Source organism: Anolis carolinensis, chromosome 4 (assembly GCF_035594765.1).
Source record: "Anolis carolinensis isolate JA03-04 chromosome 4, rAnoCar3.1.pri, whole genome shotgun sequence".
NCBI lineage: Eukaryota > Metazoa > Chordata > Lepidosauria > Squamata > Dactyloidae > Anolis > Anolis carolinensis.
In genome coordinates this window covers 18,786,755-18,814,531 of record NC_085844.1, presented here as the reverse complement: position 1 = coordinate 18,814,531, position 27,777 = coordinate 18,786,755, and the positions used below count along the sequence as shown (strand labels likewise).

General features: G+C 38.5%; 2 protein-coding genes across 4 annotated transcripts in view; both read right to left on the bottom strand.

The window, feature by feature from the left end:
* taf2 (TATA-box binding protein associated factor 2) overlaps window positions 1-16,369 on the bottom strand; it is a 51,710-nt gene extending 35,341 nt beyond the window's left edge. For all 3 annotated transcript variants that reach the window (XM_062980061.1, XM_062980063.1, XM_062980062.1), the window contains exons 1-11: window positions 14,959-16,369; window positions 14,133-14,187; window positions 13,139-13,299; window positions 8,379-8,497; window positions 7,782-7,923; window positions 7,325-7,556; window positions 6,504-6,688; window positions 5,111-5,224; window positions 3,354-3,453; window positions 2,081-2,166; window positions 570-705 (exon numbers count right to left, since the gene is read on the bottom strand). In XM_062980061.1, coding sequence (XP_062836131.1) covers window positions 570-705; window positions 2,081-2,166; window positions 3,354-3,453; window positions 5,111-5,224; window positions 6,504-6,688; window positions 7,325-7,556; window positions 7,782-7,923; window positions 8,379-8,497; window positions 13,139-13,299; window positions 14,133-14,187; window positions 14,959-15,011 — 1,383 coding nt within the window. In that variant the 5' untranslated portion in view covers window positions 15,012-16,369. The remainder of the gene's footprint in view (window positions 1-569; window positions 706-2,080; window positions 2,167-3,353; window positions 3,454-5,110; window positions 5,225-6,503; window positions 6,689-7,324; window positions 7,557-7,781; window positions 7,924-8,378; window positions 8,498-13,138; window positions 13,300-14,132; window positions 14,188-14,958) is intronic.
* A 1,463-nt stretch (window positions 16,370-17,832) lies between these two features.
* Window positions 17,833-27,248, bottom strand: dscc1 (DNA replication and sister chromatid cohesion 1). Its single transcript, XM_003224831.4, has 9 exons — window positions 27,010-27,248; window positions 24,296-24,461; window positions 23,918-24,052; window positions 23,236-23,326; window positions 22,918-23,056; window positions 22,070-22,122; window positions 19,879-20,033; window positions 19,341-19,489; window positions 17,833-18,101 (listed from the first exon to the last, which is right to left on the bottom strand). Exons 1-9 carry the CDS (start codon window positions 27,177-27,179, stop codon window positions 17,993-17,995), a joined length of 1,167 nt encoding a protein of 388 aa, XP_003224879.2. The 5' UTR covers window positions 27,180-27,248; the 3' UTR covers window positions 17,833-17,992.
* Between the last annotated feature and the right edge of the window lie 529 nt (window positions 27,249-27,777).

Sequence of the window (27,777 nt, the reverse complement as noted above, 5' to 3'; positions counted from 1 at the left end):
CCACCTGAGCACTTTGGCTGAAATGTAGCATATAAATAAATATTAGTCTGAGCAGAGCAAATCTAATCTTAGCTGTGCTCCAGGTTAAGAGTATACTACACTGTTACCTTACAAATACTAACATTTAGGGAAACAATTCCACTATAAGTTTTTGACCTATTTCAGACTTTGATTTCATCAGTAGAGTAGGAATGTAGCGATGCCAACACAGATATATTGCTGACCATAGCTAAGATGGTGATGGCTTGCAACAGTATGCATGTCTTCTAACTGAAATAAGTTGGTAGCATAAGCTTCCATACACTAAATCTATTTCATCACTTAGTTAAGATGGTAGAAAAATTCACTGCAGGGAAAAAAAACTCAAAATGTAAGGATTTGTTCTTTGTCTCTTTACCTGCGCCAGTTATTTGTGTATAAAGGGAATAAACTCCTCCCCAGTCCAACAACCAATGTTCTGGTTTTGATACACATTTTATTTGAAAGGCATTATGGTTACTGAGAACAGAATATTTGGAAATCTAAATATCCAAAATAAATGTATTTCTGGTAACAATCCAATTACTTACTTGTAACATGAACTCCATACTGATTCTGTTTTCTATTAGTCTCATCACTAGATGGGCTTTGCATTGGAACATGGTGTAATATTCCCATGACAATGTGTGAGGATGTTTTATGGAAAAGTGCAAATGAGATGCAGGGCTGGAAAAAAATTCAGGAGTATTATTTTATGCTTTATGGGAAAGTTCCATCATAGTTAACAGCCAACAACAGAAAGGTAAAGAGTAAAAGAACCAGTTGAGATAATGTTAATTTGAAACATATGTAATATAAAGAACACTAGCATTGTAAGAAAAATACAGAATATTCACTGTTTTTATTTCTACCTGAATTTCAGTGTGCAAGCAATTTGCTGTACCATTTCTATGGGCCATATTCATACTAAAACTACCTCTGTTATTTTATGTTAGCTAAGACATATCGGCTATTTTGTATTCTCCGAGTATTAAGATGCCTTTGTAGAAGATATTATCAAAATGTCTTTTCTGGGGAAGGAAGAAATCTTATTCTTCAATTTCTTTGTGAGCCAATTAGAGGAAACTGTGATGCTACTTCTGCATTTTACAGAAATGGTTGAATTTACAAAGGACAAACTCAAACCACCCAATTCTTCAAACAGCAACACAAACAAGAGTAAATGAAAGGCACTTGTGTTCATTAGAAAAGATGTCCTCACAATCATTTTATTAGTTTGTGCTAAGATATCAGAAAATTATGTTGAATATAATATCCTATTCAACCAGTGGTGCTTTTTCAATGCATGTCATCATCAGTTTAGGATTTAGAATGGAGCATACAAAACCACACTCAGGGAGCTGCTTTCCCACTCATTATTACCAACCGTATCACCGTCTCTGATGACAGCAGATGGGAGGAAGTTTCATCTACATATACAGTGAAAGTTAGACTTCAACTGGGAGGGAAGGAAGGTTTATGTCTCCCCATCACTGAGTGTTGAGATGCATGTAAGAATGTGTGTGTGGATACATTCATGCATGCCCTGTTCAGTCCTCCTGATGACTCCAGGTACAGCCCCCACAGGACTAAAGTGGCTGCCAACTCAAAGTTAGGCCCCAGTGTTTCAGCATCAGTCACTGAGTGATAAATGTGTCTCTTTCCATGTGCCCACACTGAGTGAGGCCGCACTGCCACGTCCTGTTTTAAAAACTGCAGGGCTAGATGAAAGGCGATACATACCAACCGCCAGCAAAACTTTAGTACTTGTGAAAACATTGGAATGTAGGTATAAAAGGTTATTTTCATTGTTCTCATGAAATTGTTTCCTTTTCATGGGGTTTTAGGCCACTTATCAGATAGAGTTAATAGAGATATTTGGTTAAAATATATTTTTTCCACTTTTGTAATTGAAACAAGAATAACATTTACCAAAGATGTAATTTATAAGGACATTAAGTAGTGGATGTAATTAAACCTTTGGCCCAAAGTCTCCTTATGCACCCAAAGTACATATATGTGAATGGCCTTACAAATCTACTCACTGCCTAACTAAACATACTTGTCTTTTTCCTTTCCGCCACCGAAGATTGGATGCAACAAAACTCCTCCAGTCTTCAGTTCATATATAACTATTTTGTCTAGTTCCTGAAATAAAAAAGGATATTAATTTTGCAAATGTGTATTTGGTTATACTGAGAAGACCAGCCATTTCACATTACAGTTAGTACATATAAACAACAGGATACTGAAAAAGCAACTGTATGCCACAACATTTTCACACTGTTTTCCAAAGTCTATTGGACTCTTTAATTCAACCATCAACAATGGCAGACAAGTTCCCAGGAAAAATAGTCTGGCTCCCACTACTGTTGTCTATGAAATAAGAAACTGCTAAAAGGTGTTTACTATAGTCTTAAATAAGGCAGCAGGCAGGCAGTTTTCAACATGTTTTTGAACAGACAGGAGCCCTGCCATCTTTCCTATCTATTGTTTAATACCTTAAATTCATTAGACATGAGTGACCTCTTACAAGGAACATGGTATTCCCTGGGGGCTGAGCAAAAGCAGCACAAATATTCCCACCAAATGTTAAGATATTTAAAAGGGAAAAATTAAGATAGGACAAAGTCAGAAAATTAAATTATTTTGCCTTTTGTTACAAAAATTATCCGAAACTATAGCTATGCTCAAGTAAACTGGGCTATTTGGGCTAATTGAAAAACCATGCCGTCACTAGGCTATTGATCCGCTAAAACAGAGCTTTTCAAACATTTTGTGTTGGTGACACATTTTTTAGACAGGTCTCATTTTGCGACACAATAGTTCGGTTTTACTAGCAAACCTGAAGTTAAACCAACCCCTTATAAGAGATACAGAAACATATATAAATTGCAATAACAAAACAAATGGGACACAACGTATTTCATGAAGACTTTTCACTTGCTGCAAGCAAAATCACATCAGACCTCTCAAGACAAACTGTGAATTTCTCTATATGATAGATCCTCTAACAGATTGCCAATAAACATTTCAGGATGGGGAAAAAGTTTTCATAAGTATAAAATATGTAGCCCAATACAAAAAGTAGTTTCTAAAATAGATTAAAATGATAACACCAAAAGCAACTAATTTGCAAAGATTTATCAGACACTGTGTTATTTTGTTTTTTGGAACAGTTTGAGAAGGGAACCCAGATGCATTCAGACCACTGATAAACTCCCTCCTCTTAATTGTGATAACTTCTGTTTAAATGTGCAGAGTAAATTGTTTTATTCTGTAGTAACTTGAATCACACAGCTGCATTTAGATTATTTATCCATCTGAGTAATTACCTCCTTGATCCAATGACGATACTCATTCACGCCAAATGTTTTTTTCATCCAAAGGCCATAAATATAGCCAGAGATTCCCTTCAACACCCACTCATCTGACCTGAAAGGGAAAAAAACATAAACACCATCTCCTGAGTCACAGAATAGTTTGAACTCAGAAAATAGTAGCTTCTGCCTAATACCTTCTTATTGCAAATATTTTAGCAGCTTACACATCTTGGTAAACAAATGATTGTGAGCTGTGAACTGAAGTGTGTATCCTCTGGCAATATGTCAGAAAATCACAAAGCCATTGAAATAATGGAAATTATTTCCTCTAAAGTTTGCTCAAAATACGTACATCAATACGTCTTTTCATTTCAGGATGCACTTACATTGTAGAATTATGTAGTTTGACACCACTTAAAATGTTATGGCTCAATGCTATGGAATCCTGGGATTTGTAGTTTTGGTGAGGCATCAGTACTTTTTTTCAGAGATGGCTAAAAAGCTGGTAAAATTACAACTCCAATTAATCCATAATATCAAGCCTTGGTAGTTACAAGTGGTGCCAAACTGAATTCTACAGTGTAAATGCACCCTTACTCACATACACCCCAAAATTAACGTCCTGTCCTGTATAAGGGTTAAGTCATGTCATCATAGTACTACTGATAGGACATAACTTAAAGCACTATGTACAGAATCCCATGAAGGCTTTCTGTGCCTACCCCTTAGAGCAGTGGTTTTCAACCTGTGGGTTCCCAGATGTTTTGGCCTTCAACTCCCTGAAATCCTAACAGTTGGTAAACTGGCTGGGATTTCTAGAAGCTGTAGGCCAAATATCCACAGGTTGAGAACTACTGCCTTAGAGCAACCGGGGACATCCCTAGTCCTTTCAAGTATCATCCCATGACACATGGTGGATAAACAGAATAGATCTGTGGGCTCATGTTCTGCCCCGAAACCCTCCAAGCAGCTTACTGATGCCAAAAATGCAAAATAAAACGCATGAACAAAAACAAGGCTTCACCAAAACCAGGACGTGCCTAGAAGTCCATGTCTGTATTTTTACAAAACAAGTTTAGTTGATATTGTAAAGTGTGTGAATGTGTGGGTGAAGGAACTTGTAATTTATGCAAACTATGAGTCACTCCTGGGGCTTCTGAAAAGTCATTAATCCTTGGGGTAGCTGCAAAAAAAGGTGGTCTGGGGAGGTGGGAGTTGGAAGGGTTGAAGGATCTGAAGCCTATACACAACTCAACTGACTCTAAGGACTATTCTGTAGGAGCATCCCCCCGGCAATTTAGTGATCCCACAGTCAATCTTTTTTTTTTTTTTAAACTCCCTCTTGTTTTCATAATGTTCCATAGTGTTCTTTAAAGTATGTTTGCAGGACCACTTGACCCCTACAAAAGAGAAAACATGTCATCTTGCCCTCTTCTACATTTTTGCATGACCCTCTCATAATCAAGACAGTCCTGCAAACTTCAATTTCTGCTAAGCAGACTAAAACTGGCTTCTGAAACCCATCTTAAATATCTTCCAATTGTTTGATTTTAAATTTTTGTCTGAGATAAAAGCATCTTAAACATCTAATAAATAGACCTAGTTCATGATTATATTATCATATATTCTTAAGAAACTCTTTTCAATAATTGTAGTGATGGCTGCAGCATTGATCTGCATTACACTGAGCATGCTAATCCTTCATATACTCGTGCTAATCCTTCATGTAATATATAAATCCATGAATTGTATTATTTAACAGTACATACCAAGACATTCTTGATATAAAGCAACCAAAGAACTGCTGGGCCAAAGCCTGAGCCAAACGTCTCCTCGTCAGTGGTGTTTCATCTATTATCATTGCACTGTGTAAAAGGTTTGTGCTAGATTAAAAACACAAAATGAAGATATTTAATGTAATTAATTGTATCCTTCTACACATTTAAACTAGCAAAACAAAAAATAATTGTTTTTGTTAAAATGTTTACAAAACTCAAGTATAGATAACAAAAGGAACCACTTATCAATCTTAAAACATTTAGATACAGCATACTTAGGATTTAAATACATTTTTACACAGCTAGCAGAGGGGAAAACCTTACATTTCTATAATGCCTAAACATGGAGTGGACCAAAATGTGGTCCCCAGACTGAAAGTGGCCCCAAGGTGACTTTTGTCGGACACAAAGATATTTTTTTCAAACGAAAGTATTTTTAAAGCCCTTCAAAATGTCTAGGGACCATGGGGGCATTCTTGTCATGTTTTTTCCCCCTCAAGGGTCATATACACCCAGGAGAGAAGAGCGACTCTCTCTCACTTCCTGCTATTACTTAAAACAGTGGCTCTGATTCATACATTATCTTGTGAAATGAATGTGAACCTCTCCAAATGCCCTGTTCCTCCAACTGAGAGCAGCAACTCCATGCATTTTATCAGAAGTTGCTTTAGAATGAACCTCTCAAGGCACTGTTTCAGTTGAAAAAATCAAAGAACAAGAGTATATACTACCGTACTTGCACTGCAGATTGTACATTACAATTAGAAAAAAACCCCTTATAAATCATAGGATGTGTCTGACTGCATGAGGTCCAAATCAGTGTAGGAAAAATTAAGCGATTTAATCACAGAAATTTAATTTTTAGTGCTGCAAGGTATTCCTGAGGAGTCTTAACACTAGCCTCTATGAGGCCTCTTAACAAATTAAAATGGTCAATCACACCCCCTAGAGGGAACAGTTGGACATTTTAGAGCAACCCCCCCCCTTTTTTTTTTTAAATTAAGGGAACAATCCGGCAGCAGTGGGAGGGAGAGGCCTGAGACTGCATGATGCTTGTGTGTTCAAGCCCTTCCTTATACATGATCTAGTTCATTATTGCCAAAACTAACACATATATCGCTGAGCTTTAGCTAAATCTCAGACCCCAAAATAAGATTATGTTTGATATTATTGACTGCAGAAATGGTTTTGAGTTTCATTTTTAAAAATTCAGCACACCACATTTTACCTACCTCTTTGACACACAAAGCTACAGTGACTTTTGACTGAATAAAGATAAAGATGCAATAAGATAAACATACAATGGGATAAATGAAATGAAATTTAAGTGGATATGCAGGCATTTAAAATAGCATATTTTACAGAGTTGTAAAGAAAAACTAACCTAAAAATGCTCATAGAAGCATAAGCAGCTACTTCAACATAGGCCTCATCTACAAAAACTGTTTTAAAACAGGAGTAAGGGTAGCGACATGTAAGTATCTCCTCATAGAATTCGAATACTTCATGGAGGTATGATGTGGTATGCTTGAGCAATGGGAGAAGCTGGGGTAAGCAAAAATGAGTCACCTGCAGCAACAAAGGGAAATGTTAAACATAACAATAAGTAAAGTCCTCTTCTCTTAATGACACCCCTTGAGGTATTTAAAGAGGACTGTCATGTCAATCCTCAACCTTATCTTGAACAAGTTGAACATGCCCAGCTTCTTCAAATTTTATTCTCGGAAGCAAGAGGGACTTAATGCCAGAGTTAACTGCATGATGTGAGGCTATAGATTTAAAAAATACCAGAGAATAAGGTTTTGAAAGTACTCTTAGAAACCAGAACCCAATTTTAAGATAAATTAAAATATGTTTAGTCTATCTTAACCCATATGTAAACAGACATATGAAAAATATAAAATATTTATAAAGGAAAAATAAAGAACAAGAAGCAATAGCCTTTATTGGAATTTCAGGCTTTTTGACTCTATGATCAGACTGTCAATCAATCATTTTAGCTCTTTAGGTTTCAAGATTCAGGGCAGGTAACATTCTGATTTAAAACAAACAAAAGAAAACTCCTATGACTGTATGTACGATCAATGCAACAATAGTTAATCATCCAGGGTATGCTTGCAAGAGAACTAATCAATTTCCATTTAATGCGAAGAAGTCATAGTAACCACATAAGCTAACAATATAGCACTTATAAAGGAATATTACCTCATGCATGTAAGGATCGACAAGAATTTCAAATGGTCCAATGGCCAAGGAGATGTTAGATGCTGCAGTTGGAATCGCCAACATATAATGGAAGGTCTTTTTTCTCATATCATGAGTATACACTGTTTCCACTAAGTCTCCATTTGACACAGCCACCATTGTGGCATCAACTGTGTATTCCAGTTTCCATGTGCATAGTTCAGAATAGGAGTCAACACAAGGAAACCAAAACCTAGAAAGAGAACATTAACAAGAATAATTTTAAATTAGATGTTGATTTGCGCATAGGCATTTTGGGCCTTGAATAGCAACTTGCACAGCTTCAAACAAAATTTAAAGATAACTGTAAAGAAATGGCATTATATCTTTTATAGCACTTTGTAATGTAAGGTCCATATCATTTTAACGAAGACTGCATTAGCCATAGGTTGTGAGGGCAAAACTGCATGGCTCTTACCTTGTAGAATTTTGATAACCACAAGAGAAGACATGAGCTCCTCTCTCTGCCAAACTGCCCTCCACATTGGGGACCACAAAATGAAGGCCTCCTTTTGGCTGGTCCAGAGAAAAATTGATATGTACCTTTAGAACTTTTAATTCTGCAGCACAAAAGACAAACACAAATACATATATAGATAGCTAGATAATATCTGAAGAAACATAGCAAACTCATCCCTCATATTCAGTCTGCAATCATAACCTTAACAAGGGAAAGCTGAAATTAGCAAAACTAGATAGGTGATTTAGGAATGCTGTGTGAAGCAGCATTTTCTATTTCAAAATACTTTTATGGAGAACTCTTACAAGAAATACTTCCTCCTAGTATTGCTTTTGCATTACGTAGAAACTACTATGTTTTAAGTGACTTCATCATAACTTTCAGCATCTAATGAACTGTAGGTTAAATAATTCCTTAAAATTAAAACTACTACCTCCCAGCACTTCATGGTGAGTGAGCCACTGCTAACATAAAATATCAAACATGAATACTACAGGATGCTGGCAGAAATGTAGTGCCTTACTCCTAAAAGTCTAAAAGGATTCCAGTCTTTACCATCAACATGTTTCCAAAGCTCGGATGGCACTTTAATACACAACTCTCCATTTCCAGCATCAGGGTCCACAGCGCTGACTGCAGCAGCATAGGCGTTAGAAAAGTAATTGAGATTTCTCCTACAAAAGAACAGAATTGTTCAAACGCTGTTTACTGGAAAGGGATTTTACATTCTACAGGCATGAATAAATACCAACAATAAAATGAAATTGAAAGCATGTGAATTCAAAAACAATGATCACTCAACACTGCATTTTACAGCAGCAATACTGAACAAATGTTACCGAAATTACAAGAAATGAAAAAGACATCATGGAATTATGGAGAAAGAGAACAGCAACTAGCACAGCTCCACATGACATGGTTCCAGCAGCTGATGAGAAACCCTCCATACCAACTGGCCCTGCTGTTGTCTTCCAGGAAGATAATGTCACTTGGAGAAACTACCATTGTGCCTTAATCCAGTAGCTGGTGAGAGGCTCTCCTTACGTGCCAAATGGCATTGTTGTGGTCTTTGGAGTAGAAAGAACAGCTAACATCTATTGGGCCACATCCACTCTCTCACCACCATTCCATTTTTCTTGTGTGGGTGTCCTTTTTTTACTCTACACAGCTGGATAAAATCTACGTTATCTGCTTTGAATGGATAATCTGGCAGTGTAGACTAAAATAATCCAGTTCAAATCAGATAATGTAGATTTTCTGCTTTGATAACCTGGATTATCTGGCAGTGTAGAAGGGCCCTAAGACTAAGGGCAGGGAACTGTCGAATTCACAATGTGTAAACCTCTCCAGGGAGGAGCCAGTGTAGTGTAGTAGTCTGAGCTACAACTCTGGGGAGCAGGGTTCGAATTCCCCCTTGAACATGGGAACCCACTGGAGGGCATACTCTCAATCTCCGAGGAAGGCAACCTCGTGAGAGGGTCTTAAAAGTCACCATAGATCAGAAACGACCTGAAGGAGAACAGCATTTAAAATAGCTAAACCATTCAAAGAATAGGATATAAATGCAATAAAATCATATTTTAAAAGCTACATGACCTCTACAGCTTTGGATCTTATCAATTTATTTATTTATTTATTTACAGCATTTATATTCCGCCCTTCTCACCCCGAAGGGGACTCAGGGCAGATCACATTACACATATAGGCAAAAATTCAATGCCTTTTAACATAGGACAAAGACAAACAACATAGCACCGAGCGGGCCTCGAACTTATGACCTCCTGGTCAGTGATTCATTGCCGTTAATTGCACTGGCTTGCTCTCCCGTCTGCGCCACAGCCCTGGGCCAAAGTGCTTATTCCGTAACCTGGAGCAAAATTCTATTTCTAGGCCCACATATCTTTAATAAATATGGCATTGGAAGATGGAACAGGGCCTGGAATATGGCAAGTTATGTTTATTCCCAGCTGTGATGGTTTATTTTTTTAAATGGCAGAAACCATGACCATCAAATTATACAGGAAGTTGAGAGCCATTACAATTGCCACAGAATGAGATGAATATGCTGCTCCGTCACCACTTCTGACAAAATAATGATTTTCTAAGTAATGACAGATTGCTGTTAGGATTGAAGACAGTTTTATTCCTGTGACAATCTTTTTCAATGTGGATAATAAAAAGTACACCATATGAGTTTTACATGAAATTTTAGTTTTTTGTATATTATATTTCAGGCCACAAATGAATGGAAATTCAGAGTTAAGCATCAACTTTCCAGTATGCAGCCACAAGGAATTGCATTCATGACCACTAATGCATTGACATCCTGTTGCACTCTAATGGTGGTGATTTCACAGTCAATTGAGTTCCTAGGCTGGGTAACTTTCCATCATATATCAATTGTGATAGTAAGAGGTGATTTACTGAATTACAGAGCACACCTTTCTTTATTAAAGTCCTTAAAATGAACTAACTTACAAGTGAATTAGTGCAACATATTTTTCCTGACAACAGTAAGTTCTCCCAAAACAGTATTTTTAAACTACTGTGCTGTGCCATAGAAAGATTTGCAGATGTGCCTGATCAATGAGTACATGTTAATGACAGGAAATGCTGTGGAGTTTGAAAATCAGTGGGCTGTTTTTTTGACTTTAGAAACAGTATTGTGTGATTGCTGCAATTTGAATTTGTTCTACATAACAAATAAAGGGACAAATGAAATGAGTGATAGGAGAAAAAAGCTCCTCATTTTCCTTCCTTGACTCTTCTACATTCTAGTCAATGGCAGGGGAAATGAAAGAAGTGCATGATGAAGCTTGACACACATTTGAATTGAGGGTACACAACAACAAAGGAGATTGCTGAGGAGTCTATGTCTACCTGTTCACACTCCTAAAATGACTGTAGGTGCTCCTCTTTCACCTTTTAAACACTTTGGGCCCAGCCTACTTGAGAGACTGCATCTCCTCCTATCAGCCTACATGAGCCCTGAGATCATCAGGAGAGGCCCTTCTCTCAGTCCCACCACTGTCACAAGTGTGTTTGGTGGGAACAAGAGAGGGGGCCTTTTTGATGGTGGCCCTGCAGCTCTGGAACTTCCACCCCAAAGAGGTGCACTTGGCCCCTTCATTATTGCCCTTTTGCTCTCAGATCAAAACCTTTTTTTTATAGCAGCAGGTCTTCCACAACAATCCATAATAGCAGGCCAACTCTGTCAGACAAGGCTCAAGTGACTAAAGCTGTGAAGCTTTGAGTCTTTTCATTACAATGTTTTTAGGACAACCTCTGGCCCGAGGCCCAGAGATTTTAATGATAATGATAAATGTTGTTTATTTTTATGCTTTATGTGCTATGTAATATGTTTATGCATTGTGCCTGGTTTATTGTTACATGGTGGGTTGGGGAGGATGCTGTGTATTGTATTATGTATTTTTGCTTTTACCATTTGTTTACTGCTTTGAGTCCCATCCATGGGAGAAAAGCGGGAGAAAAATAAACAAATAATAATAATTTTACTCAGTAGGTCTCCACAGTGGAGGAACAGACTGTAGTAGATAAAAACTGTCTCTACATGTGAGGGGGACATATGGCAATGATGAAACCAGAGGTTGAAAACCACTATTTTAAAAGAAACTTGAATTCAGTTGGTTCATTCCACTCCACAGTCCAAAACATGAGCGGTTGAAAAATTAAGTTGTTGTCTTAACAGAACTGAACTGAGAATTATGGGCAGGCTGACTTGAACAGTGGCCTATTCCATGGGATAGGCAATTGTCCAAATCGGGCTTTCCAGGTCAAACTGGACTCCCCAGGAAGGCACGGAAAGGGGAGAAAAGGCTTTTCAGAGCTGGTGACCTTTATCTACTACCAACCTCCTCTTCCTGCATTCGATGCCACAATACCTGGGGCCCTTTTCCTATAACGGCTTCTGTGACACTGCTGCCAGAAGTTACATCAAGTTACAGAAGTTACACCAATAGTGTCTGCTATAGCAATATTTATCATTTTATGACTTTTAAAATGTTCATACTATTTCACAGACTTTATCTCAGCAATCCTTCCAACAGTGCCCAAGAGTCCAGTGATATTATGTCTATATCAGAGACTAAAACTTAAAAGGAAATATGTCCCACTGAAATTAATTATACATATATTTAAGACAACATATTGAGCCATAAGAGCCTGGAAGAACATGTTTTGCTCAAGACATCCTACAAGTTTAGTGCTAAGCTGCTATCTGCTCATGGTATACTTTGATTCTCAATTAATCTGAATCAAGAAATATCAATGCAACAGGAGAAACCACACATTCACGATGGCAGACACATATTAAAGAGAAGGATCATGAGGGAAAAGGGAATGTGACAAAATAGACAAAATATGACTAAATTAAAGAGTGCTTATTAACAATCACCAATACTCCCCTCTGCATATTCGTATTTTTCAAGTTTTTCTATATGGCAAGTAAAGCAGAACTCCCACTTCTTCAATTTTGACAAACTACTTCTGGAAATGTGCAACTGCTCTTATGACTGAATAGGACCAAGCTCTATTAGAAGGGTAGCAAATAGAAAGTAACCTTTTCCTCCATAATAACAAGAAGAGTATCCAGCTATGATAAAGAATAGAGTAATGGAACAAAAATCATGCTGTGCTTATTCAAGAAAGGAAAGCAGGCGGACCTGTCATTAGTGGCATTAAATGCAAGGGAGCCTGACCACATGACATCACCATTATCCAATGAAACTGTCCAAACACTATGTCTGCTAAAATCTCAATGATTGACATTCATAACCACAGGAAAACAGCTCTATTGAACTGGGATGGGGTGCACCAAATTACCAAACAAAGACTTTAGCTTTCAATAATAAGATGGCACTATCAGTATATTCAAGATACTGAGAAATAGCATAGAGGGAAAGCATAGCCTGCAACAGATTTTTCCAAACTAGTACTTAGAAGATGTAATGACATACAATCCCCATAATCCCCAACTTCAGAATGGGCATAGTAAGTGGTGTATATCATTGATGGGTGCAAACTTGGGGGAAAGTTTGTCTAAGGCAATCAAGAGAGCAACACAACAATGCCTGGAGCATAATATTGTAAAATTCCAAAGCTTGCCAACCCTCACCTGTAAAATTCATTGCTCTAAAATTCATGTGCATGTTGTGTGTCACTTATTCTCTGAAATGAGTAAGACAGTAAGAAACTGTTTAACAAATATCCACCTCAGTTCAAAGTCTAATTTAAATCTTAACATTAAAGTGAATATTGTTTCCATGCATATAAACCATCATGGCTCATTTACTTACTGTTTTGACTCATGATGGCAAACTTCTAGGGTGGGATCATTGTATATGAAAGCTGCTTCCAGATCGTTGACCCTCACTCTGTATATTCTACACTGCTTGCTGTTTAACTTGATTCTGTTCAGGTTGGCAACTGTTGGAAATATTGTCAGCTCCACATAACCCTGGGGATTTAAAAGAAAAACATCATGAATGCATATATATGAGTCAGTCCATATGTTTTAATGTGAAATAAATTGTTTTAATAAAACCGAATGTTAATCTCAAATGTAGGTTCTTTCTAGAATACCTAGATGGTTAAGGACATAGCACCTTTCTATCAAAACTGCTTTTTAAAAGGTTCACCCTCTTGGCTCGGATTTGCCTCAGTCTCATTGTTAGAGGCAAATGCATACACTTTTTTAAAAAATCTGTTAAATACCTTTTTCCAACAAAACACATGAATATAGAGATTCTCAAACTGTGGCCTGCACATTCCATTCAGTAGATTTATGGGAAAGGTGCATAGAAATGCCAAATATCTCCCATTGAGATAGGGCGGGATACAAATAAAGTTTATTTTAATAATTATTATTATTGTGCTGTTGAAGGCTTTCATGGCTGGAATCACTGGGTTGCTGTGGTTTCCGGGCTGTATGGCCATGTTCCAGAAGCATTCTCGTCTGATGTTTCACCCACATCTATGGCAGGCATCCTCAGTTGTGAGGTCTATTGGAAACTAGGCAAGTGGAGTTTATATATCTGTGGAATGTCCAGGGTGGGAGAAAGATTGTCTGTTCAAGGCAAGTGTAAATGTTGCAATTGGCCACCTTGATTAGCATTGAATAACCTAGCATTGAATAGCCTTGATAATATCATCATAATCAACCAAGGAAAACCAAGTTCATTGTGGGCCTACTATTTCCTAGCTTAAGATGGTTGACACAAACTATCTTCTTCAAATAACAAATGTTTTCTACTCCTGGGATATAAATTCCTTTCAGAAAAACATACTTACGACGACAGATTTTCTCTGGAAATTTATGTTGTTGATACAAACCACCTGGTGGGTCGTGCTGGAAAGAGAGAAAAGGTAGTCAAAATAAAGATTTGTTACCTTAATAAACATTAGCTGTTTATACATGCACAATATAATACTTTTCAGAAACGTCAGGGCATTTCTTTAGTCAATTCTACAAGAAACCACCAACAAGTAAAGTTGGACTGTCTTTTTACGTTGCTTGGTTTAGGCCTAAGTCAATGGGTCCCATTACATCTGCCTCCTTATGGTACTACTAGATGTCCCAATGAACAAATAAAAGCAGGCCTTTATTCTGCTTCATGTCAAGGCTGTAGATTCGGTGGCACTCCAGAGGTTTTTCTTCAACCCCAGATAACCTCCTCCTCAACTATGAAATGATGAACTGCAAACCAACATCTGGAGGGCAATAAGCTTTCTATTCCTGCTCTACAGTAACTTCTCTGAAGTCAATATAACATGAAAAATTATACAGTGGTAATAAAAATTCATTCTAGGAAATTCCACATCAATTAAAAATACCCCACATAAAAATACCCCATTCAACTTGTCTGAAGACTGTGCTGTATGTTTTATTCACACACAAAGCTAATTTTGATAGACTGTCATTTATCCTGCTATGTTAGAAAAACTTAAGGATACAGCATTCAATATTTGCATAGAACTGAGTTATAGGATATGTCTTATTTTCCTGGTTTTTTTTTTTTTACACCAAAGGCCTTTTTTGGTAATGGTTCAGCATTCAAATATTTTATCTGAATATTAAAAAGCAAACTATATTAAGAATAAAAAATAAGATACTTATAATTTATATGGTCTTGGGCTCTCAAAGCCCTTATCTCCTTTCTTCCTGTTCATTGTGAACCGCAGCACTAGATGATCTTGGTGAAAATCAAACACACATCAGCACCATCATCCTCGTTAGGAGTCTTTCCAATGATACTTTTAATTCCTTTTTAGTGAGTATATTTTCACTATATATGTTTCAATAATCTTCACTGTCTTCAAATAATGCAAAATGATATCCAAAGAAAGAACACAATCCATATACAAAACAGTTTATACTCATGGCCTTCATGATCATGGCAGGAAATTGGACTTCCCCAAAACACTTGTAACACTGGTTTCTTAATCTAGGAAATTCTCATGGTATATTCAGCTATTGCAGTGCAATCTGTTGACAGTTTATGAGGTAGAGGATCATTGCATAAAGAGTTTTCCTTGTCCTGCTTAAAGATCTTTTGGAGATCCTGGAGTTTGTCACTTTGTGAGTTTCCAAAGCAAGCTGTTCAGATTTTTTTTCCTGTCAGAACTTAGATGTTTTTGTTTTATTTTAAGTCTCTGGAAGCAGTATCAGCTTTTGGATACCTGTTTTATCAAAAGATGTACCTCTGCAATAACTGGGTTTGGAGAAAAGCATTAAAACTAAGTGCCGGATGCAACTGCTACCACTTTCTAAGCCAGTTCTAAGGATTTCCAGTAACTGGTGATGCTCAAATCTGGAGAAAAGGATCAAATCAAAGTACCAGATTGAACTGCTGCCAAACCTTCTATGCCAGTTGCAGTTATAGGTGAATACTATGGCTCTGTCTAGATTCTAGAATTTTTGTTTTTGTTGCTGCTCTTTTCTGTACGAGAACAAGAGGGGCAAGACTCTGGCCTGATCTGCTGGGGAACACCTAACTTCGTAAGGAAACGCAGTTACTACCAAGGTCTCTGAGAAGATATTAACAGGGCACAGTGTAGAATCACACTAACTTCTTAGTAAAGCAGAACAAGGGTGCTTATGTGCGGGACTTGAGCGTCTTAATGCAGAGAATGTGAGGAAAATAAAACCGAGGACGCTGAAGGTGCAGGGGCTTGGGTTTCAAGCGCTCTCAAAGCGAAACCTTATGTTGAGAAAGAAGGTTTCTTTCTCCCAGGCAAAGGGTGCCATCCTCCGGGTAGAAAGTCAAGGCGTTCCTATTGAGAAAAGGCGGGAACGTCATCTCTCAGGGAAAGAAACCAAGGCAGGGCCCTTCAGAGGGTCTCGCTTGAAGCAAGGAAGGCTTCTTCTCCTCCTCCGGTTGTAATTCCCCGAAGAAATATCCTGCGCCCTTTCCCCTCCGACCGACTGGGGACGAACCGGCGTCGTTTCCTCACTCAGCGCCTCTGCCTCACACACTCATCTGCCTCCGCCGCCATGTCGTTTGTAACTTTTCACCTCACGTCTTCAACGTCGCGCTCGGGTACGTGCTTGCGTCATACGCACAACCACACATTGTACGCGCGTTCTTTCAACTTTTCCTGTCAGTTGATTCCGCTGGTTTGGGAGGTTGGGGCGACTGCGTAAGATGCGCATGCGCACTACGCAAGACGGGGGTGTAGCCGCCAGGGAGATGCACATATGCGCATGCGTTCCCCTTGAACCAACCTGGGCGCAGCATATTATCTGAGAACACAGAAACTATCATGTCAGACTACACACAGAAGCTATTGAAATCCACAAGCATGTGGACCATTTCAACAGAGAGGAGGAAACCATGAAAATGAACACAATCTAGCGACTAGTATTAAAAAAACCTCTAAAATCAGGACAGTAAATAAAGAACACTACTCAAAAACAGAATTCTAGACATGAAACAATCAGGGCCAGCTAGCACCCTCCAACAAAGGATTTCCCCAGGTAGGAATCAGCCAGGCCTTGAAGCTGCATGAAGCTCGATGCTGCATGAAGCTCGATGCTAATCAAGGTGATTAATTGCAATATTCTCACTTGCCTCCAACAGACAAAAGTCCTTTCTCCCACCTTGGGACATTCCACAGATCTATAAATGCCACTTGAATAGTTTCCAACAGACCTCACAACCTCTGAGGATGCCTGCCATAGATGTGGGTGAAACGTCAGGAGAGAATGCTTCTGGAACATGGCCATACAGCCTGGAAAACTCACAGCAACCCAGTGATTCCCACCATGAAAGCCTTCGACAACACATTGGATACAGTTTAACTTACAAGCTTTTGAGCATCATTTTAAGGTTGTGAGGGAGGAAGAGGGAAATACAAAGTGCATCCATTTTGGTCTATGATCTGCTACATCCATATTTCCAGGAGAAAGTGGTAATTAAATAGAATTGGAAGAGACTACGTAGGGCATCCAGTCCAATCCCCTTGCCATGCAGGAAATGCACAATCAAAGCACTCCTGACAGATAGCCATCCAGCCTGTTTAAAAGCCTCTAAAGAAAAACACTAACAAAAACTGATTTTGTTTCTGTTCCTGTTTTGAAAGTGTTGTTTCCTGTTTAATTGTGTAGTACTTATTTTGAAAGAAGTTGTTATACTTTTTATATGTGGCTGCCACAAACTAGATTGAATTGGTTGTGGCTCAGATATTTATTGAAAAAATGTAGCAAAATGTGCAGCAGGATGTCCCACAAAAAAAATGTTTTTGCAGTTTAATAAACCTTTCCCATGTTTTATGATAGAACCAATTAGGAAATGACATTTATAACCCAGGAACAAAAATCATGTTATATAGCAGGCGCTGGCAAACAGCCTACAAGACGTTAGGAATTGTGGGAGTTGAAGTCCAAAACACCTGGAGTTTGCCAGTGTCTATTATATAGTGTAATCCAACTATTATTAAATTGATAGAGACATAATCCCACAGAGTTTAAAACTTTACAGAGATCTCAAGCTTTCATCTTGCAAACCTTTTATTCAAGAGTTCAAATGCATGTTAAATAACTTGACATGTAGTATTGTTATGTGCACAAAATTTGCTTGTAAAGGTCCACCACAAACTGAAGCCAACAGCAGACTCTTTTAAGCCATATAGTTCTAAGATTGTATTGTGTTTTATGAAATGGGCCTTCTGGAATTGTAAACTTTGAGTCCGTTCTGCATTGAAGAACGAGCATATTTTGTCAGCAGCACACCAGTTGTTTGCTTCTCCGAACACAAATCCCTGCAAAATAGAATGGTTGTATTCTTTTATTCATTTCAAATAACACATTTGTTTTTCAAGTCTAAAAGTACTCAGTATCAGGTAACAGATTCATCAGTTTAGTGTCATAGTGCATCAATCCAACTATTTCATATTCTGAATTTAAGTGGGATAGAACAATAAGAAAACAAAGGGTTGTAGGAAAGGAGAAAGGAGAGCTGAAATGTACACTGCCAAGTGAAGCCATGCAATTGATTTTAGGAGTCGCTTACAAAATTGCTGAGGAAAGGTAGATACTATAGAAGGCATGGGCTAATTTCAGGCCCCCTGGTGTTTTGGACTTCAATTTCCACAATTCCTAATAGCCTACCAGCTGTTAGGAATTATGGGAGTTGGAGTCCAAAACACCTGGAGGGCCAAAGTTTGCCCATGCATGCATTATAGCAATTGACTGAAACTCTGATATACAGGAATACAGAAATTAAATACAAGCAGTATGACTTGACAAAAGGCTGAATAATAATAATCATCATCATCATCATCTTTGGAGACCAGGACACGTGGCAATGGATTCAAAATGCAGAAAAAACATTCCACCTAAACAATAGGAAAACACTTCCTGATGGTAAGAGCTGTTCAGAAGTGGAATATACTGTCTTGAAATGTAGTGGAGTCTTCTTCTCTTGAAGTTTTTCGTCAGAGGCTGGATGGCCATCTGTTGGGGAGCTTTAATTGGGTGTTCTTGCAAGGCAGAATGGGATTGAACTGGATTGCCCTTGGGGTCTCATCCAACTTTAGGAGCCTATGTCATGAATTCTTACATGCCTCAAGATGGGGTACAACACAGTTAAAACATATTACCACAAAATACACAGTACAAGTTGAATAGCTGTTAGCAGAAATAAACACTTGGGAATGTCAGCTATCTTGAAGGAATATTGAGATGACAAACAGTAACTGAATTAAGCGAGGTGTGAGGAGCTGAGTAACACCATCTATCAGAACAAATAAATTCCAAACAACTTCAGACACAACAACAAAACAACATTATATGATGAATAGCTTATGGAGTTTAGTTTGCCCTCAATTTTTACAGATAAAAGGAAGAACCACAATAGAAAGAATTGCAAGAGGCTCTATGTACTAGTTGTACAGAAAAGAGTGGCAGACCTTGCCAAGTAACATCAGAATCAGGTATGTTTGAGATGCTTTAGGGTTCACTATAAAGAAGCCCTGAGGAATCATCTTTGGATAACTTACTGTATGTATGGCACTATATCAGCTTCTGTCCATTTCTCTCTGATTTTGAACAAAATATTAAATCTTTCTTGGTTATCTTCTGGTAAGTCTTCAACGTTTAGCAAACAAATCGTCTCTGGCCTGGAAGAATGATCCGCAAGAGCCAAACCCTTGAATAAATAAGATACAACAGATTTCATTAAAAACAATCTTTCCTCCAAGGATTTCAGGTTGACATACAAGGGTCTAAATCTTGATGCCAGTTCTAAGAAAGTAAACCCATTTAATTCAAGAGATTTATCATTGTGTTAATTCATTGAGTAATTAATTGAAAGGGCCTTACTCCAAGCATGGGCAAATTGTGGGACTTCAACTCCCACAGTTCCTAACAGCTGATAGTCTGTTAGGAATTGTGGGAGTTGAAGTCCAAAACACCTGGAGGGCTAGAGTTTACCCATGCCTGAAATAGACAGTAGACACTATATTTTTGATGCAGCCCAAAGATTTCATCTTCTACACATTCACTTTAGAAACTTTAATGGATGTAAAATTATATTACCTTTAACTGGTCCAATCTAGTAACCATTCCTTCAGGGACACTTTGCTGCCATACTTCTTGAAATTCTGAAAGACTGAATTTAACTGCATTATTCAAAAGCATTTGGGCGATAGCTTTGCATATCTTTTCTTCATACATCTCAAAGTAGGTCTCACCTAGTGAGGGACATTGAAAACAGAACAAAGTTGCCAAGCAAAGAAAGCAGCTCCGGCGCCAGACAAAAAGAAAATACACTAATCATTTTTTTAAGTCTTTAGTTTGGGTAGATTTGGAGAAGACGTTTGGGAATGAGTCTGCCTTCGTGTTGTACAACCATAAAGGAAAATCATGTTCAGTTTGGGGGATGAAAGGGGAGCCGTGACACCTTTGCAGTGATACCACCATGGCCAATGGTCAGGAAGCCTGGGAGTTTAAGTTTATTGTAAAACACATAGACAGCCAAAACCTGATGACCTCTGATCTTTGTGGTTGGTGTATTGTTAAAATGTCCAGGCATATATTTTATATTTGCATAAGAGCAACTGCACTCCAGATCTTGTATATGAACAGGTCTCCTTTTGTTATTCAGATAGGTTTTTTAAAGAAGGATGTTTGTAAGAAGGAACTTTATAAGATCAAGTCAGAGGGTGCTGTGGTTATAGCAACAGGACTAGGTTTGTGATTCATTTTAAGAGTTTTAACTGACTAATCCTGTTAATGTTTTTCTATTTTAATATTTTGTATATTTTTAGGTTTTAAACTGTATTTTATTGGTTTTATTGTGAGCCACTATGAGTCCCTTTCTTAGATAAAGTGGGATACAAATAACAATAACGCTATGTAACAAAAAAAATTAAAAATCTGTTCCTGGTTTGAAAGTGTTATTTCCTGTTTAATTGTGCGGTACTTACTTTGAAAGTGGAGCCTCCGGTGGCCTGGGGGATAAAAGCCTTGTGAATTGAAGGTTGGGTTGCTGATCTGAAGGCTGCCAAGTTCAAATCCCACCCGGGGAGAGCGCGGATGAGCTCCCTCTATCAGCTCCAGTTCCATGCAAGGACATGAGAGAAGCCTCCCACAAGGATGGTAAAAACATCAAAACATCAGGGCATCCCCTGGGCAACGTCCTTGCAGATGGCCAATTCTCTCACTCCAGAAGCAACTCCGGTTGCTTCTGACATGAAAAAAAAAAACTTTGAAAGTAGTTGTTATACTCCAGAAAGATTGTTATTGTGGCTATCAGAAACTATTTTGAATTGGTTGAGGCTCTATGAGATATTCATTGAAAAACTATAGCCAAATTTGTTGAAGGATTTCCTGCAAAAACAAAGTTTTTGCAGTTTAATAAACTTTTCCTTTTTTATGATAGAACCAATTAGGAAATGACATTTACAACCCAGGAACAAAAATTGTGTTACATAGTGCAATAATGTGACACCGACCTCCACCCTTCTGTGATTCATGTTTCAATGTTTATGCATTGTTATATATATGCATAATAATAATAATAACTTTATTCTTATACCCCGCCCCATCTCCCCGAAGGGACTCAGGGCGGCTTACATGGGGCTATGCCTGGACACAACAGCACAAAATCAAAACAATAAACAAATCAGCCAACAATAAAACATCAACATGGATAAAAACAGTCATAAAAGGTCAATATACAAAATAATGTTAAAATCATAAGTTGGATCAAAAGATCTGGGCCAAGGTGCAGAAAAAATTGTGTGTGTGTGTGTGTGCATGTCTGTCTCTCTATTATTGTACATGTGTATATTCATGTATAAGTCTAGAAGCTAAATTCAAAGTCAGCCCACAAAATCTGGACTGACTTTTCTACTGGTCAAAGTAAGTACTATACCTGAACTCTTACCAAAAAAAAGGAATCACCCCCCTTTTCAGAGTTGAGTAACCAAGGCAATATCTTAATACATCCAAGTAGAACCCTATTCTCTTTGGATCTGTGCTATTTCTGTCTTTTTAAAAATATTTGGGTGGAAAAACAATGGTAGAGGCCAGGGATGGCTGGCTCCTGAGGCAGTGCTGGCATTTTCCCTTCTCTGCGGAATGGCACTCGATTTACCTATGAATCAGATCAAAATGCATAATTTTGGACTAAAAACTTACAGATGAGGGTCAATTTATAATATATATTCTCACCTCATCATGTCGTGATTCGTTTTTTTAAACATACCAAATGGGAGTGACTTACCTTCATCGATGTATTTCCTTCCATAACACATGAGAATGTGTTCTATCATATTCCTGGAAGAGATGTTTATCTACTTTTATTATACTAACTAAAAAATTAAGAGATTGCATGCTACAGAATTCGGCCTGAGTTTTCCCACTTAAATAATTATGCTAATTTGACCAAAGACAACCACTAATCAATTTTGTCATAGAGAATATATCCAAGTGTTATGTGCAAGTTAACAGTCTTGTGTTGCTTATAAAATGAGGTAGAAAGGGCATGCTGAAGACTGGAACATCAGCTGTACCCTTGTCCTGTTGTGCCTGTACAGGCCGTCCCCGAGTTACAAACATCTGACTTACATTTGACTTACAATAGTTAATAACGGGACTAAAAAAACAGGAAGTGAGAGAAATGTAGCCCTTGGGAGGCAAATTCACTCCTGAAAGAGTTATATTGGGGAAAAGGGGGTCTCCATTGAAACTTTCTCAACAAACTTTGCTTCCACTGCAAGCTAAATTGTTCAAAATCTAGTTATCACAGGGACAGAAAGTGAAATGAAATCTTCTGAATGGGAGCATAGAGAGCAAAACAAATGCCATAGGGATGTTAACCCTTTCATATGCAATTCAAAGCTATTATATTGGCTGGAGTTACACTTAAAATGTACCTATTCCCACTTGGGAAGGAGAATCTGTAACAATAAAAAGCTACAAATACAGCTTGAGGTCATGGAATCAGGCAGTCTTCACCATTTGTTCCCTAGGTCTACACAATAGCAGCACTTTCACAACTCAAATATGGAGATAATCATTCTAGCTTAAAAAAAACACTTGGCACTTTTATGTATTTACAAAAATACTTACTTTGGTTCTAGTGGTCCAAGCTCTTGAAGGCAGACAGTTAGAGGAACTTTGTTGAATGGCCAGGATTCTGAGTATATCAGCTGAGTCACATGATTCAACAGTTTCATCTCATAATCAAAGTCTAGGATCCTCCAATATCCTGCCAAGCAGAGAAATAAGGCTGAAAAGGTAACTCTGTGAAATTGTTTACATTATTATGGACCCTGTTTCTTCAGAGGATACATATCAAGACCACCTGTGGATATGTAATATTGAAGGCTATATTTAGACTACATGTAGGCTGGAAGAGTACCATAGAATCACACTTTTGAAAAATACCTTCAATTTGGCATGCTTTTAGAGTCTCTAGTTGTTGCATTATCTCCTCTTCACTTGCTTGGACCTGATCCAGTAAGTCTTCTGTTGTGTACTGCAAACACAAAGAGTGTTAAACTGATATTTATTTGTAATGGACCTTATCAATATGGCATCTCTGCTGATAACATCAACCAAATTTATAATACAGAAAGCCAGTTGTTGATATTCAATCCAATCTTTCAACATACTGTAATGCAGAGATGAAGAAGCTGTGATGTCCTAGAAATCACTGAATTCTAATTTCCTTGGGTGACACATTGTCAAGCAGCCAAAGATTATGGGGATTCAGTCCAATAACATCCAGAGGATCAGAGTTTCCTCGCCTTTGGTCTAGAATTGATGAAAAACTAACATGCTTACCCAGTCAATATTAACTATGAATTCTAAACTCATTTCTTGTTTACTGTATTGACGTCCCAAACAACTGTAGGGGCGAAGTTTGCCCTTGCCTGCCCTATAACATTAATGTAAGGTAGGCCAGTAATTAAAATTAATGAATACTTCTAGTTATTACATTTTATTCAATTACTCTACTACTATTCTACAAAATCAGTCCAAAGTGTACAAGTGTCAAAGCTTGCTCCACTTTTTCTACCTGAAGGAAGCTTTCCACTGTTCATTTCTATATTATTATTATTTTAACCTTTGAATTAGTTGAGGTTTGCTCTTGCTGACTGTCTGGTCCTTCATAAGGGGTTTCCATTAGAAGCTTCTTGAGTTTCTTTAATTTAGGTCGACATCTTCTTAGTTCCCAGAAATTTTTGGAGACTCCTGCAATCTACAGAAAGAAATTTGATTGGAGGTTACCATGATTCCCTGGCAAACTGGAATTTGCAAACAGCTACTAATCAGCCACAAATCATATGATCAAGTGGTAGGATTCCCCTTTTGTTTGGAAATGTAAGTGTAATAGATCCACCTACAATTTTAATTCCTTCAGAAAAAAATACAAGTCCAAATGATCAGCATATATTAAACCCTACTTTTCTCATGCATAGCGGGATAATCGTACAACCAATACCTGAACGTGAACAATATCAGGAGGTATATCTGCACCAAGTTGTTCAGCAGTTTCACAGCCAGGAATGAGAAGCAAGGTATTAGATGTGTCTGCGATTTTCATGTCGTAAGTCTTATCTGCACTGCAGAGCACAGCGTGTTCCTCTCTGTCTCCACGGATCACCAGGCTGCAAAACAAAGCAACTGAACTCAATCCAAGATATACATAGCAATGGTTTTGAAGGAAGCCTTATTTCAGAAGTGGATGCAGGGAACAGGTTGTTCTTTGTATTACAATACGTCAGCAGAACGAAAGATGGCTCCTTTAGTTTCCCATTTTCCTTCTTATTATAGGGCAACATTAGCACTGTCTTAAAGGGTGGCCCTGTGTACAGCGGACTGCAGTAAATAGGAAGCTACCAATGTAGCACTTATTCCAGACACTTAGGCTCCTTCTTCACTGCCATATAAACCAGTGCAAAGATTATCTGCTTTGACCTGGTTTATATGGCAGTGTAGACTTGGATAATCCAAATCAGATGATTTGGATTATCTGGTTTGATAATTTGGATTACACGGCAGTGTAGAAGGGGCCTTAGAGTGCATCTTCTAGAATGAATGCAGTTTGACAGCACTTGCAACTGCCATGGCTGAATGCTATGGCATCCTGGGAGTTGTAGTTTGATGAGGCACCAGCACTCTTCGACAGAGAAGACTAAAGATAGTATAGCAATCTTGTATCACTGGATGTTGCTGAAGTACAACTCCCATCACGTCTGATGATCAGTCACACAGGCTGGGGATGATGGGAATGGCAACCCAACAGTGGCTCTAAGGTTGGGGAATAATAATAATAATAATAATAGGTAACGGTTTGCCTTTGACATTAAGTCTAGTCGTGTCCAACTCTGGGGGTTGTTGCTCATCTCCATTTCTAAGCTGAAGAGCCAGCGTTGTCCGTAGACACCTCCAAGGTCATATGACCGGCACGCCAGGGCAGTACCTATTGATCTACTCACATTTGCATGTTTTCGAACTGCTAGGTTGGCCAAAGCCGGGGCTAACAGGAGGAGCTCACCCTGCTGATTCGAACCACCAACCTTTCAGTCAGCAAGTTCAGCAGCTCAGTGGTTTAACCTGCCGTGCCATTTTATTTATTACCTGCCTCTCCTGATGGCTCGAGGCGGGGGTACAACAAATTAAAAAATAAATGATAAAAATACAATGAATTACTACATTTCAGAAATCAAAACACACACACACACACACATATATATGAAAACTTATACCAAACACAAATATATTTTTATTATTTTTTAAAATCAGTATAGTTCCCACAAGCCTTGCATCTATATCCCAAATGCATAGAACAGAGTGGCCACACAGAAACCTTCTAGATGTTATGGGGCCACAGTGGCACAATGGGTTAAACCCTGCTGACCTAAAGGTTGGCAGTTCGAATCCACGAGACGGGGATAAGCTCTCGTTTGTCAGTCCTAGCTCCTTGCCAACCTAGCAATTCGATAATATGCAAATGTGAGTAGATAAATAGGTACCACTTCTGCGGGAAATGGCAAAGAGAGGCTCCAAGCAATCTAGGTGGCCACATGACCAGGAGGTAACATCGCTGGTTCCTTGACTTGAAAATGGAGAAAAGAGCATCTCCCAGAGCCAGAAATGAGCACTGCCTCCAAAGCCAGAAATGAAAGGAGAAGCATTTGCCTTTGTTTGTGTTTGTGTGTATGTGACTGGAAAGGCAATGAATGTTTCCCTATGTATATAAATGCTAGGGGAGAAGGACGAAACATAAATAAAGTGTATTATTATTATTATTATAAGTATGACACAGCAAACAAGATAGATATGCTGGATTTCGTTTCACAAAATCACAAGTCGAACACTTCCCAAGTGTCTAGGTCTGTGTGATGTATTTTCGGATGATGCAAGCAGATACCAGTAGGGTGGCCTTTTGCAGTTGGCAGATCGTAATTTTGTCAATGTCTATTGTTTCCAAATGCCGGTTGAGATCTTTTGGCACGGCACCCAGCGTGCCCATCACCAACGGGACCACCTGCACTGGTTTCTGCCAGAGTCTTTGAAGTTCAATCTTGAGGTCCTGATAGCGGCTGAGTTTTTCCTGTTGTTTTTCGTCAATGTGACTGTCACCTGGGATGGCAACATCAATGATCCAAACCTTTTTCTTTTCCACAACTGTGATGTCTGGTGTCTTGTGTTCCAGAACTTTGTCAGTCTGGATTCGGAAGTCCCACAGTATCTTTGCGTGCTCATTTTCCAATATTTTTGCAGGTTTGTGATCCCACCAGTTCTTTACTGCTGGGAGGTGGTACTTGAGGCATAAGTTCCAATGAATCATTGTATTATTATTATTATTATTATTATTATTATTATTATTATTATTATTATTATTATTATTACGTATTATTATTGGATGCCATATCAGTGTAGCCATAAAGGTTAATGAAGAGAGTTGTAGTCCAGCATTTTTAGAGCCACTCTTTACCTATGTAAAAGGCAATTAGAACTTTCTGAATGGTTTGTGGCTCCAGTTCCTTACTAACAGGGGATGATAGCATACTTGCCTTGGAGGGCTGCAATTGGCTCAAACCTGCAATTCCTTCCTAGCCGCTAGGGGCCGCTGTGGAGCACACAGTCCAAGCATGCTATACTTCATCCTGCCACTAGAGGGTGAAGACAAGCGCTAGTGCGCATGCGTACCTTCGGCCGGACTCCAACTCAGCGCACAGTTCCGGCTCCAGCTGCAGGAGGCAACATTCCCCGGCGCCCACCTGCGGACCGAAGCTAAGGGACTGCACGACGGGCAGCAGCTCCGCCGGGTTCACTTTCGCGACATGCAGCGTGGCATCTACTTCTTCCCGGCTCCGCATTTTGGGTGCTACGGAAGCCGAGTTGGGCCAGTAACTGCGAGAACGCTGAAGCGGGGCGTTCTTTCCTAAAAGCGCGGGAGAACACTCAAAAGTGGGCGCGGCTTTGCGGATTGTCCAATCACAGGAGAGGAAGGCGGAGCTAAAGAAAGCATGAGAGGAAAAATTGCCTGCGGCCGCCAAACATCTAATTTATGTAGAGGTTGATTTTATGGTTGACGTCCTTGCAATAGTTTTGTATAAGATTGGGCGGGAACATTTTAATTTTTTTTTAGAAAGGACATTTCAGGAGATAACAAAAGTAATTAAAAATTGAGACTTCATGCTAAATTAAATTTACTATTCTTAAGTGCTTAATAACCAGGTTTTTGTGTCATTTCGAAAATATTGATCTTATAGCAGTTGTTATTAAAAGATACTCAAAGTGGCTAATAGTGCTAAAAGTAACACAGGAGAGTCTCACTTATCCAACATTTGCTTATCCAACATTCTGGATTATCCAATGCAATCTGACTTTTAATAGTCAATGTTTTTGCAGTCAATCTTTTCAATACATTGTGATGTTTTGGTGCTAAATTCATAAATAAAGTTATTACAGTAG

Bases quoted from the DNA above. Each gene is read 5' to 3' on its own strand.
- dscc1 (XM_003224831.4), bottom strand. From the start codon at position 27,179: ATGCGGAGCCGGGAAGAAGTAGATGCCACGCTGCATGTCGCGAAAGTG. The intron at 24,462-27,009 runs GTACGCATGCGC...TTTGTTTTGCAG, and splicing joins GAGTTGGAGTCCGGCCGAAG to CCTGGTGATCCGTGGAGACA. The intron at 22,123-22,917 runs GTAAGTATTTTT...CATCTCTTCCAG, and splicing joins CTTGGACCACTAGAACCAAA to GAATATGATAGAACACATTC.